This window comes from Spea bombifrons, chromosome 6, assembly GCF_027358695.1.
Source record: "Spea bombifrons isolate aSpeBom1 chromosome 6, aSpeBom1.2.pri, whole genome shotgun sequence".
NCBI classification, from domain to species: Eukaryota; Metazoa; Chordata; class Amphibia; order Anura; family Pelobatidae; genus Spea; species Spea bombifrons.
Window position 1 is genome coordinate 17,528,514 of NC_071092.1, and position 13,266 is coordinate 17,541,779.

Genomic DNA, 13,266 nt, shown 5'->3' on the forward strand with positions numbered 1-13,266 from the left:
AATTTATCAGCAGGCGAAGCATATAACTATTTAAGAGTTAAAAGTTTTCTATTAAAATCGATAAATTGGAATCAAAATTTAAAAGCACAAAAACTTTTAAGTGATCTAGTAGTAGGGGAATCACAAAAAAAATTGTTGTCAAAAGCATTAACTTTGATAACGCTACTTAAAAAGGAGTATACCCCCCTAGCAATTAAAAAATGGGAGAGAGATTTAGATATCATAATTAAACCGGAAGAATGGAATAAATCATTGTATGTATCGTATAAAAATATACACTGTCTGAACCTTAATGAGATGCAATATAAACTGATGAACCGGTGGTATTTAGTGCCTACAACACTGGCAAAAATGTCTCCCAATAATTTGGCGAATTGCTGGAGATGTGGGTACTACAAAGGAGATATGATCCACATTTGGTGGAGCTGTCCATTGATAAATAGAATTTGGCAAGAATTATCTAATAAGTTTATTAAGTTATATGGATCACACTGGGGACTAACACCAGAAAGAGCCCTATTACATTTAAATCTACCCAAAATATCTATCCAGGAATTGCAGTTCTTATTACATGTGTTAACAGCAGTTAAAATAATTGTATCCAGGAATTGGAGAACCTCAGATCCAATTAGTTGGATAAAAATAAAAGCTCAAATTCTGCATCAATGTTATATGGAAAAATTGCTTCTGTTATATGATAGAGGGAATAAAGCTGGGTCAGAAGCCTGGGAAAACTGGATAAAACTCCTGCAAGAAGGTAAAATGGATTAGCTAAGATTAGCATTCTTTTATTTTCTTCTTCTGCAGTCATATCCCTGCAGATTGAAAGAAATAGAGCCTTAATAATATCCCAATAGAGCCAATAACACACTGATATGAAGAAGTAGTATTGCCCTCGTATTTTTGTTATTTTTTAACCTTTCTTCTGTGAAGTACGTGGCAATAGTGTTTGTTAATTGGAATCCAAAATTGTATGTTTGTCTTAAATTATGCTATGTACTTATGTATTTGTTTAAATTTTATTGATGTATTTATGTATTTATTTGTAAGTCTTTCTGTATTTTTGTAATAAAAAAAAAAATGTTTTGTTACATCCATTTATTATTGTTTTATTTGTGTCTTTTATATGTATTATTTTTCAAATATGTTTATTATGTAGAATAAGAAAATCGTATTTAAATATTCAAGAAAAGATAAAGCAAGGAGAGATGATATTAAGGGAAACTTTAAGACGTAGGATGCATCAGTCTTCCACAGATTCTTTTTTATAATATTATCGTGTACATATCTTCCTGCACTCACTGAATGTGATACGAATGTGATACAAATGTTGTATGAATGGACAGCAAACATTTATTTATGGTACATAACCATAAACAGGGGGAAGTGTAAGAAATCATTTTTATACTTTTATTTTGTTCTGCACATTTTAGGCCTGAATGCAACTCAAGTGCTAGGAACATATGGCATCAATTAAGTGACGTAGCTTAGAGGGTCTTGGAATGCCGGTGTATCGTATGACTGTTCCAATAGGATTCCTTTACGTATACCCTAACCAAATGTAAAGGGGTATAAACTGGCATGACTACAAAGACAAGGTCTCTTTCTACGCTCTTTCCACGCTCTCATCTTCATCTCACCAAGATACTTAGCCTACAGTACCTTTTATCAACATTTGTTCCAGCATTGGTATTGTACGAATTGATAATTTGTTATCGAATAAACCTAATTAATAAGACATAGAAGCTGTGGTCTTGTTTGCTGTTTGATCACTGGAGAAGCTTAGATATTCAATACAAAGAATATTCTAACACATACACAAAAAAACATGCTAACATACACATAACATATATAACATTACATAATATATCTCAGAGAGTAGTGTACATATCTACATAATTACCTGGCCAGCTTTTGCACAGAAATCTTTGGTCTCTGGAAAAGGCAAATATGCACCTATGCTGCAAAACAGAAAACGAAATAGCATTACAATCCTCTCAACATTTAATTTATTTAGCCCTGGGATGACAAAGTAGGAAAAGAAAGGTTTATTTGCTTTTTTTTTTTTTTTTTTTTTTTTTTTTTTACAGTTTGGTTTCCTTTTCCTTGATTAGTACACCTACGCACGTCTATATAATTATATATATATATATATATATATATATATATACACATACATACATATACATATACACACACACACATACCGTATTTGCTCGATTATAAGACAAAATACTCCTTGTCTTATAATCAGGGTCGTCTTATAATCAGACCTCAAATAGGTCTGACTATGAAACTAAGATCCAGATCCCCCGCATCGCTGCAGGGGACCTGGATCCTCCAGTCAGGTAACACCCCCCCCCCCCAAACTTACCGGTGCTTCTGACTCCCTGGTTTGTGCTAACGGAACCTCCTTCCGGCTGCAGCGGAAGTTGCCTACGTGAATTGCGTAGACGTCTACCCGCTGCCCCGACTACACACCAGGGAATCAGAAGCACCTGTAAGACATAGGGGGTCAAAAGGCATATCATGGGGCACAGTGGCATATAGAGGGTAAAAAAAGGCATGCCACTGTGCCCCATGACATATAGGGGTATAAGGCATTTATGGGGCAAAGTGGCAAGCCTGGGGGCAGATTTGCATAACTGGGGGGCAGGTTGGAAAATAAAAACAAAAAAATATATTTTTCTCAATCATAGCTTTTATTTAAAATAATAGTTTATATAGATTAACATTTACTAGTAAAACTTTTTTCCTATAGGGTAGTCTTATATTCAGGCTTTTTCTTTTTTTTCCTAAGTTAATATTCAGATTGGGGGGGGGGTCGCCTTATAATCAGGAATAAAGAAGCTGAGGCTCAGCACTCAAATAAGGCGAGTTTATTTCACGCAGGCAACGTTTCGACGCACAGGTCTTTCTCAAGCCTTAGAAACATTAGTGCACACGCTCAAATATTTATGCAAAACAAGTGATTAAGGGGTCGGACACACCAGATCCTACATAACAATTTAAAGTGACAGTGCAAACTGACCAGTCTATATATAAAGTGACAGTGCAAAGATAGCCAGTCAATGTGTATATATAAATTAGGGCTGCAACTAAATCGATTAGTTGGCCGATTAATCGGATAAAAAAAATGCAATTTTTAAATAATGTAATAAAAAAATTACAATTTACACTTTCATCTCTTTATCACAATGGTATTTCTCTAGTCACCTTCTTATTTTACTGACATAATAATAAAAGCTACAAGAACCCAAACACAGTGTTTCTCAAACTAGGTTTAACCCCTTCAATCCCAGGGGTTTTTGGTACCTCAAAGCCCAGAGCAATTTTGCCATTTTTGGGGTATGTCGGTTTAGCGATGATTCTCTTTTCCTGTGAATAGTGTACCCATGTAAACTATAAATTTTTTTTTTCAAGGAGAGATAGAGCTTTCGTTTGATACCATAGTTGGATGATTAGCTGAAAATTTAGAATGAGAAATTTAGTAAAAACTAGCGAAGATTAGAAAATTAAACTAATATTTTTTTACATTTTCCCTCTGAATCCTCACAAAATTAGGTAAAGTGATGGAAAATCCCCTCCAAGTTTATCAATTCAGGTGTCCTGATTTCAGAAATACCTAATTTATATAGATTTTCCAGACTTTCCCAGCACCAGGGAGCGTTCTATTAGGTGTACAATTTTGTATAATTTTTATGCCTATGGCTTAACGGGTTTGGGGGTTGTGAACGGGGGCAGCAGGGTTATACTGGCTAGATGTTATGCTAGGGCAATGGGATGTAAGGTTTTTTAAGAAATTTTTTTATTATCTTTTTTTATATATTTTTTTTTATTTTAATTTTTTTTACATTTTTTGTATTTTTTTATATATATATATATTTTTTTTACACATTAATGGTTAGAGGTCCTCCTAGGGACCTCCTGAACATACCAGTGATGTCACAGTGACATCACAGCTCACATTATAATTTTTTTTTAGTATTATTTATATTATTATTTTAATGACTTATTTAATATTATTTTTAAATGACTAACCGTTTTTTTTTTTCTGCTTTTCTCTTACAGGACGGGAGGGGGAGTGAGAGAGATGGTTTCTCACTCCCCTCCCCGTGATCCCCCTGCACCGATCACACTGTGATCTCTATGCAGGTCCTCACAGACCTGCATAGAGATCGCAGCGTCTCTGTGCCTCATCGGAGGGCAGGATATCCCCGCAGGGGATATCCTGTCCTCCGATGACCTTCCGAGTTACGTCAGCAGTGACGTAACCCGGAAGGGAATGCCCGATCGTGCGTTTGCAACTGTGCGATCGGGCAGTTTACCGGTAACAGCTTACCGGCTTTCATGCCGGAAGCTGTTACGGGCGATCGGACAGCAGAAAGCCAGCAAAGCCGGCTTCTGCTGTCATTGGGGAGTCCAGGCTGTCAAACGACAGCCTGGTCTCCCGTGCAGCGGCAGGGATGTGTCCCTGACGCTGCACGAAGGGCTGGACGTACCGGGACGTCCATAGGGGTTTCTTTGTGGGCGTTTTTTGGACGTCCCGGTACGTCTATAGGGGATTGAAGGGGTTAAATACAAAGTTATTAGTAAATATTAATTCATATGTTAACTATTTTTCATATTTAATAAAAACTATGAGAAAAAAGCCTTGTTTAGATTTTTTTATTTACCAAACTGCCTCCAGTTATGCACATCTGACCCCCAGCTTGCCAAACTGCCCCCAGATATGCCTTATACCTCCTACATGCCAGACATTCCACTGTGCCCCTGATATGCCTTATACTCCTTGTATCCCAGTTAGGGCTGCAACTAACGATTATTTTAATAATCGATTAATCGGCCGATTATTTTTTCGATTAATCGATTAATCGGATAAAAAAAAACAATATGCAAATTTTTCGTTTATTTAAAAGAATTTAATGAACTGGATGTTAAAAAACAACTTAAAATTTACATTAACATTCTTATTTTGTTATGATGTAATAAAAAACAATATTTTCAAAGTACAAGAACCCAAACACAATATTTATGAAACAAAATAACCCCAAACATTCTGAAAAGAGGTGGACTATTACTGTTCAAGAAACTTTGCCCCAGCACTTTGCACCCAGCACTTTGCACCCAGCACTTTGCACCCAGCACTTTGCACCCAGCCCTGGCACTTTGCACCCAGCACTTTGCACCCAGCACTTTGCCCCAGCCCTGGCACTTTGCATCCAGCACTTTGCACCCAGCATTCAGCACTTTGCACTTTGCACCCAGCCCTGGCACTTTGCACCCAGCACTTTGCACCCAGCCCTGGCACTTTGCACCCAGCACTGGCACTTTGCACCCAGCACTTTGCACTGTGCCCCTGCACCCAGTCTCTAACTCTGCCCTGCACCCAGCCCTGCCCCCACATTCTGCCCTGCCCCCACACTCACACTCTGCCCTGCACCCACTCTGCCCTGCACCCACACTCACACCCTGCCCTGCATCCCCACCCCCACTCTGCCCTGCACCCAGTCTCCCACTCTGCTCTGCACCCACACTCACACCCTGCATCCCCACCCCCACTCTGCCCTGCACCCAGTCTCCTGCCCTGCACCCCCACCCCCACTCTGCCCTGCACCCCCACCCCCACTCTGCCCTGCACCCCCACCCCCACTCTGCCCTGCACCCACACTCACGAACCGCTCTGTGCGAATGGAGCCACTCGCACAGAGCGAACCGCTCTGTGCGAATGGAGCCACTCGCACAGAGCGAACCGCTCTGTGCGAATGGAGCCACTCGCACAGAGCGAACCGCTCTGTGCGAATGGAGCCACTCGCACAGAGCGAACCGCTCTGTGCGAATGGAGCCACTCGCACAGAGCGAACCGCTCTGTGCGAATGGAGCCACTCGCACAGAGCGAACCGCTCTGTGCGAATGGAGCCACTCGCACAGAGCGAACCGCTCTGTGCGAATGGAGCCACTCGCACAGAGCGAACCGCTCTGTGCGAGTGGAGCCACTCGCACAGAGCGAACCGCTCTGTGCGAGTGGAGCCACTCGCACAGAGCGAACCGCTCTGTGCGAATGGAGCCACTCGCACAGAGCGAACCGCTCTGTGCGAGTGGAGCCACTCGCACAGAGCGAACCGCTCTGTGCGAGTGGAGCCACTCGCACAGAGCGAACCGCTCTGTGCGAGTGGCTCCATTCGCACAGAGCGATTCGCTCTGTGCGAGTGGCTCTGTGCGATCCGTGCACACAGACATGAAGAATACTTACCTCCGGAACGCGTCACATCCGTCACGTAGCTAGAAGGCGGAGACTGCAGAGCGTGTAGCAGAAGCGGGGAACGCTCGCGGAGGTAAGTAAAAGGAGCCGAGTGCTCCAACAACGAATTGATCACTCGATTAATCGATAACGGAAATCGTTATCGATGATTTCCGTTATCGATTATTATCGATTTTATCGATTCGTTGTTTCAGCTCTAATCCCAGTGATATGCAACTGAGCCCCCTGATATACCTTTTACCCCAGATATGTCTTATGCCCCCCGATATGCCTAATATCGATATGCCTTATACCCCCTATATGCCACTGTGCCCCCTGATATGCCTTATAACTTCCAATATGCCACTCGCCCCCATTTATGCCTTATACCTCTCTATATGCCACTGTGCACCCTGATATGCCACTCCGCCCCCATAAACGCCCTGCACCACCCTGAAATTCATTATACTCCCTGATTCACCACTCTGCCTCTCTCCCCCCTCCCCATGCACAGACAGCCTTCGTTACGCCCCTTCACTTCCGCTGGGGCTTCTACATCATGCGATGCTGGCGCTGCGTATGAGCCCCAGCGGAAGTGGAGGGGAGAGGCGGAATTTGTCACCCACCGGCTGACAGTGAAGGGAATCCAGGTCCCCTGCATCGCTGTCAACGATTTTTATTATCGATTTTATTGATTAGTTGTTGCAGCCCTAATATAAATATAATTATATTATAAGTCTAAATAAATATGAAAGTGAAGTGATAAATATATATCTATTATCATATCAAAAAAGTGTACACAAGTTTAAAATCAACACTGTACTACAAATACAGACGCTATATGATCTAGAAATATTACTGTAACAAAATATAATAATGCACTTTATATATAGACTAGTCAGTTTGCAGTGTCACTTTAAATACCTGTGTGTCGAAATGTTGCCTGCGTGAAATAAACTCACCTTTGTTGTAGTCCTATCTGCTTCAGATATAATGCCAGTAGTTTAATACAACCTTGCTTCATTGCTAAACATTACTGAATAATCAGGATATTTAATGCTGACAGAAATATGAGTATCATACCATGCTGCATCACCGCTTAACACTCTGACCTGCGAGGAATTACAGAAGCGGAGCCACTAGTTAAAGTGAGAGGGACAGTGAGATGCAGTATCCTACATTTCAGGTATAATAACCTTATCATTTGAGAGCTGAGCCTCTGCTTCTTTATTTTGGATTTATTGAAGGACTTGGTGGTACCCAGGCTCGTGCACCATCTCACTACTGAGTGCTGCATTCCAACCTTTCTTTCTGTGTCTTATAATCAGGGTCATTTTATAATCAAGCAAATACGATAGATATAGCTATATCTATCTATCTATATAATATATATATATTTATATTCTCTCTCTCTCTCTATATATATATATATATCCCTCTATATATACACATCTCTCTCTATATAAATTATATACTGTAACGGGTTCACCAAGAGAGCTGTAGTAACTCCCAGAGATCACCCACATGTATCCTCCTGTTGTCCCTGGAATCACTTCCAGCACCAGTCAGCATGCGCACATTGGAACCCTGCTATGTGTACCCAATAAGTAGACACACAACTACCTTGAACTAAGTACAGCAGGAATGAACAGTTTATTGTTGTAAAACATAGACTGATATAGCCATATAACTTCATTAACATAAATTAACAGATACATGTATTCAGCCCAACCTTTAATCCCCAGTCAGCAATCCTATTGATGGGATTAATTAAACAATGGAGTTCCTGCCTGTTTGGCAGCCAGGCTGGAGCCATCTCTGACTACCTTGGGGCCTTGTATGACAGGTCATTCTGTCACATATCTCCCCTTTTAAAAAGAAGACTGAACTGGGGCCAGACCCCTACGTCGCTCCTGGAGTTGTGGATGCAGGGGGCTGGCAAAAGGCACCTGTCCCACTAACCAGTCCTGGGGTGCACTTAGAGACTGGGGAGTTCGGGTCCCAGACGAGGACAACAGTCCCACTCGCCAGGGTCTATAATCTGTAGGTAGCAGGCTTGCTTTCAGTCCTCTCCAGGGGCCCCAGGGATGAACAGTTCCGTCACACACTCCATCACATATCTCCTTTTTCTGGGGGAGACCGACGTCTGATAAGACCCCACACAGTTTGACTCCGAAGTCAGTCTGTATATCTGGACCACAACTGCCAGCCACAAATTGGTACTCCCCAACACAATGTAACAAAACAGCAGTACTCACCCACCTGCCCTCTGCCTCTCTCTAAAAATACAACCGCCGCTGGAGAGAATTGACAATTGCACCTTCTCTCTGGAGTCTTCTCAGCCGCTGGGGAGATGACAGGGTGGCGGGGACCCCTTCAATCAAGGGTTGGGGATCCGAGCCAGCTGCCCAGCAATTCTGGGGACCACAGGTGGCAACCACAGTCTCATCCACCTGTATGGGATACATGTCCCCCAGTGCTGGTTTTGTACCATCCTCTAGTGGAGGGACGTCTGATGAGGGAGGGCAGAGGCCAGCTGCACTCTGACCAGGAGAAAGCTCCTCCATAGGGTTTGCGGGCACCTCCAGTCCTGGTAGAGAGGGGCCGTCCTGCCTCTCTCCTGTTGCCAGTATTTTGGCTGCGGTGGTCTGAGTGGGCACTGCGGGAGCGTCATGGTCAGACTCAGGAACAAGGGGGAGGGGTGGGCAGAGAACAGCAGCACTCTGCCCTGTTGCCAGCGCTTCTGCTGGGGAGTGTGGATCTGGGCCAACTCCCAAACATTCTGGGGACCCAGGTGTGGAGACCACAGTCCCATCAACTACCACAGTCTCAGGGGCTGCCTGACTGTACCCTACAAGGTTGCTGTGGTCAGGCTCGGGAAACAGGGAAAGGAGCAGGCAGAGGCCAGCGGTACGCTTCCCCGATGGCAGCTCTTCTGCTGGGTGGGTGCTTGTGGAGACCGCAGTGCCATCTACTACACACAGAAAACTTTCTTCCTTTCACTGGGAAGGGAAGTCAATCGCAAGCCCTCCTGGACCAACATCCTCAGATGTAAAATCAATTAAATCCACAATATCTGGATCCGGTTGTGATGTACAGTCACATAGTTCTGCTATCGGATCTGGATTAGCTGACCAGTATCCCTGTGACTCAGTCCCATCCACCCCTCCTGGGTCAACATCCTCAGGTGACCACGCAGTCAAATCAATGTGGGTCAGCCCACAGCTCAGGCACGTATGGGATATCCTCCTCCCTTCGCTCCTGGACGTCTTCCTCTCGACGCTCCGATGCACTACCGAAGTCGGGATCCTTTTCTATCATTTCCAATAATAATCCCGGGCTGCCGAAGCCATAGCCCTCTGTAGGACCTTTATCCTTCAACCCCAGGCACAGCTGTGCTGCGTACCACCGCAGAGCCCGATATCCATCATCCAACCTCAGCTCTGTCTGGACCAGCACCTCCAGCTCAGTCACCCATTCCTCTTTGGGCTGCTTCGCCAAGAACGGCATCCGCAACTTCCGCTGGAGCAAAAACCTTTCCTCAAAGGTTGGGAGGCTTTTCCCATTGTACTTAATTTCCAAGTGGAGAACATCCCTCCAGAGCTTCAGGCGGGTACAATTCCTCTGGATCAGCTCTGCGTAGCTGACTTCCATTCTCTTTCCTGGAGATAGATCCCGGTGCAAAGGAAGAGTCCCTCAGACTAGGACGCAATCCCGCCGCTTGCCACCAATGTAATGGGTTCACCAAGAGAGCTGTAGTAACTCCGAGAGATCACCCACATGTATCCTCCTGTTGTCCCTGGAATCACTTCCAGCACCAGTCAGCATGCGCACATTGGAACCCTGCTATGTGTACCCAATAAGTAGACACACAACTACCTTGAACTGAGTACAGCAGGAATGAACAGTTTATTGTTGTAAAACATAGACTCATATAGCCATATAACGTCATTAACATAAATTAACAGATACATGTATTCAACCCAACCTTTAATCCCCAGTCAGCAATCCTATTGATGGGATTAAACAATGGAGTTCCTGCCTGTTTGGCAGCCAGGCTGGAGCCATCTCTGACTACCTTGGGGCCTTGACAGGTCATTCTGTCACATAACACCGTCAAAAATACGTGCTACTTAGGTGAGGTGTAATAAATGATAAATGATTGAATATAATAATACTTCCCTAATATGGACCGCAGCTGCCCAGACGACACTCTCCTCAAAGTGTGAAAATACAAGCAGGCCAAAAATGTATGGGGCGCAGGTGCATATATAGGGAAAAAAGAAACAACACAATATAGTGTAGATGGTATGTTCAAATGTGATGGTTAAGTGATGTATTGCACTCACAAGTGGAAGAGATAAATCCAACCCATCAATAAGGACTGTAAAAGGCTTTAATATTCTTCAAATGAAGATCTAAAAAACAAACTTAAAATAGTGCAGTATCTTCAGGTAAAATAAATATACCAATAGGAATGCACTCACAGTTTTTTCATGCACAACGTGCATATACAGACATTTTGATTAAAATTCCATCAAAATGCATATTATGGGGCAGAGTGGCATATAGGGAGGTATAAGGCATTCCAGGATGCAGAGTGGCATTAAGGGAGTTAAAAGGCATTGTATAGAGCACTCTGCCTCCAGAAATGCCTTATACCCCTATATGCCACTCTGGCATTTAGGGGGTTAAAAGGCATATTATGGGGCAGAGTGGCATATAGGGAGGTATAAGGCATTTCAGGAGCCAGAGTGCTCTATTAAATGCCCCCCTTAACGCCACTCTGCCTCCTGAAATGCCTTATACCTCCCTATATGCCACTCTGCCCCATAATATGCCTTTTAACCCCCTAATTGCCAGAGTGGCATATAGGGGTATAAGGCATTCCAGAAATGCCCTATGCCCCCATTTAACACACACTTACCGGTGCTTCCAAGTTCCTGCTGTATTGCCGGGGCAGCGGGTTGACGTCTCCTTCCGCTGCAGCCGGAAGGAGGTAGAGTTGGCAGCGGGGGTTTGTCTGCATCCGTCGCGGACTCAGACAACCCCCGCTGCTAGCCACACCTCCTTCCGGCTGCAGCAAACGTTGTGTACGCGGATCGCGTAGACGTCAACCCGCTGACCCGGCAATACAGCAGGAAGCACCGGTAAGTGTGTTTGTGGGGGAGACAGGAGGATCCAGGTCCCCTGCAGCGGTGCGGGGGAATCTGGATGAGAGAGAGAGAGAGAGAGAGAGAGAGAGAGAGAGTGAGAGAGTGAGAGAGTGAGAGAGTGAGAGAGTGAGAGAGCATGCATCACGCTTTTAAAATGTATTTTCTTTTCAAATTTGGCATGGTAGGCTAATAACTGCAATATTTGTCAGAGATACTGATTATTCCCCCAAAATTAGATGTTTATGAACAGTAGATAAGTCAAGGTGTACAACTAGGGTCATTTTGACACTTTTCAAACAGGGATTTTATCACCAATTGCTGCCAGATTTTGAGGTATTCTTATATTTATGTGGGGTTTTTTTTTGCATATGTTGCAATGTTGCTTTAGATTTCATATTATATTTTGTATAGAATATGTGGATCTGCAGAAAAAAACCACCAAATTGTGTTCACCAACATCCCCCGGTTCTAACAAGGCCTCACATGCATGGTTCACATACAGAACTGGAACGTGCGCATTTTAGTTTACAAATTTGGAATTTTCAGAAATTGGTTTGCTGGGCCCATATCCCATTTGGGACATTTTGGAAGCCCCCAATTTAAATTACTCCATAAAAGTATATGTTTACGAACAGTAGACAAGTCAAGGTGTTCAACTAGGGTAATTTTGACAGTTGTCAGGCTTGTTAGTGACAAGTTTAGGCCACTGATATTGATCAATAATCACCGACAAGTGTTCAGGTAATAATTATGTGGTTTTTTTTATTATTATTAATTTATTTTTCCACAATTACCCTAGATGACCCCTCTCTCTTTCTAAGGCAGGGTCATCCAGGGGCTGACATAATGATCAGCCCACTTAACCCCTTAAGGTTTATCTGATTTTCAAATTCGAATATATGCTGGCATTGTAATACAAAGCCAGGTGATTACATGCATATATGGTGGGAATGTGATACAGTTAAGAGATTATGGTATTCTCTAAATTAAACCAAATGGGCATCTCCTCAATAATTCAAATCCCAGAACTGGCAATATTACATCTAAACTGGCCAAAACTAAACACAAGAGTCTCTTATTTTTTTGTAGCAGCAAAACTCCTTATAGCACAGAACTGGAATAATAGCTCCCCCTTTGATTGGCCATAATTAAAGAATCAAATTATATTTCAATGCCAAATGGAGAAAGGTGTAAATTGGATAAATTCAAGCGCCAGGAGAGATGCATTATATTTAAAGGAATGGATTGAATGATTAAAACAATATTTAAAAAATAACTAATTGTTTGGTTTGTTGCCCATATTGTTGTATCCATTGTTTAATTAATGGCATTTGTTTGTCTTTAAAAAAAAAAAAAAAAAAAAAAAAAAAACAACATTTTCCAATAAAAAGATAAAAAAACAAAAAAAAAAAAAAACCAAACATTTGCTATCTACTGGGCTGATATTTGGGGCGCTATATCTTTAAATTTACACAGTAAAAATACACAATATTCTAAGATATAATAGAGAGGGGGGGGGATATGTGCAGTATAACTGTATTGGTCCAACGGGGGAATTTAGTTTAACCCCATGTAGAATATTGAAATATGCTAGTTGCTAACTACTGGGCTGATATTTGGGGAGCTATATCTTGAAATTTCCACAGTAAAAATACACCGTATTCTAAGATATAATAGAGGGCTGTGTGTGCGAGATGTGAGCAGTGTAACTGTGTTGGTCCAATGGGGGAATTTTTTTAACCCTATGTAGAATGTTGGAAAATGACATTTACTAAGTACTGGGCTGATACAGCTTTAAATGTCCACAGTGAAATCACACCATATTGTAAAATATTATAAAGGGGGGTATACGTGTTATCACTGTACCTT

General features: G+C 42.6%; 1 protein-coding gene across 2 annotated transcripts in view; it reads right to left on the reverse strand.

Moving 5' to 3' along the window:
• ST13 (ST13 Hsp70 interacting protein) overlaps nt 1-13,266 on the reverse strand; it is a 138,704-nt gene that overhangs the window by 115,258 nt on the left and 10,180 nt on the right. For both annotated transcript variants that reach the window (XM_053468639.1, XM_053468640.1), the window contains exon 2: nt 1,904-1,961. In XM_053468639.1, the coding sequence (XP_053324614.1) occupies nt 1,904-1,961 (58 nt within the window). The remainder of the gene's footprint in view (nt 1-1,903; nt 1,962-13,266) is intronic.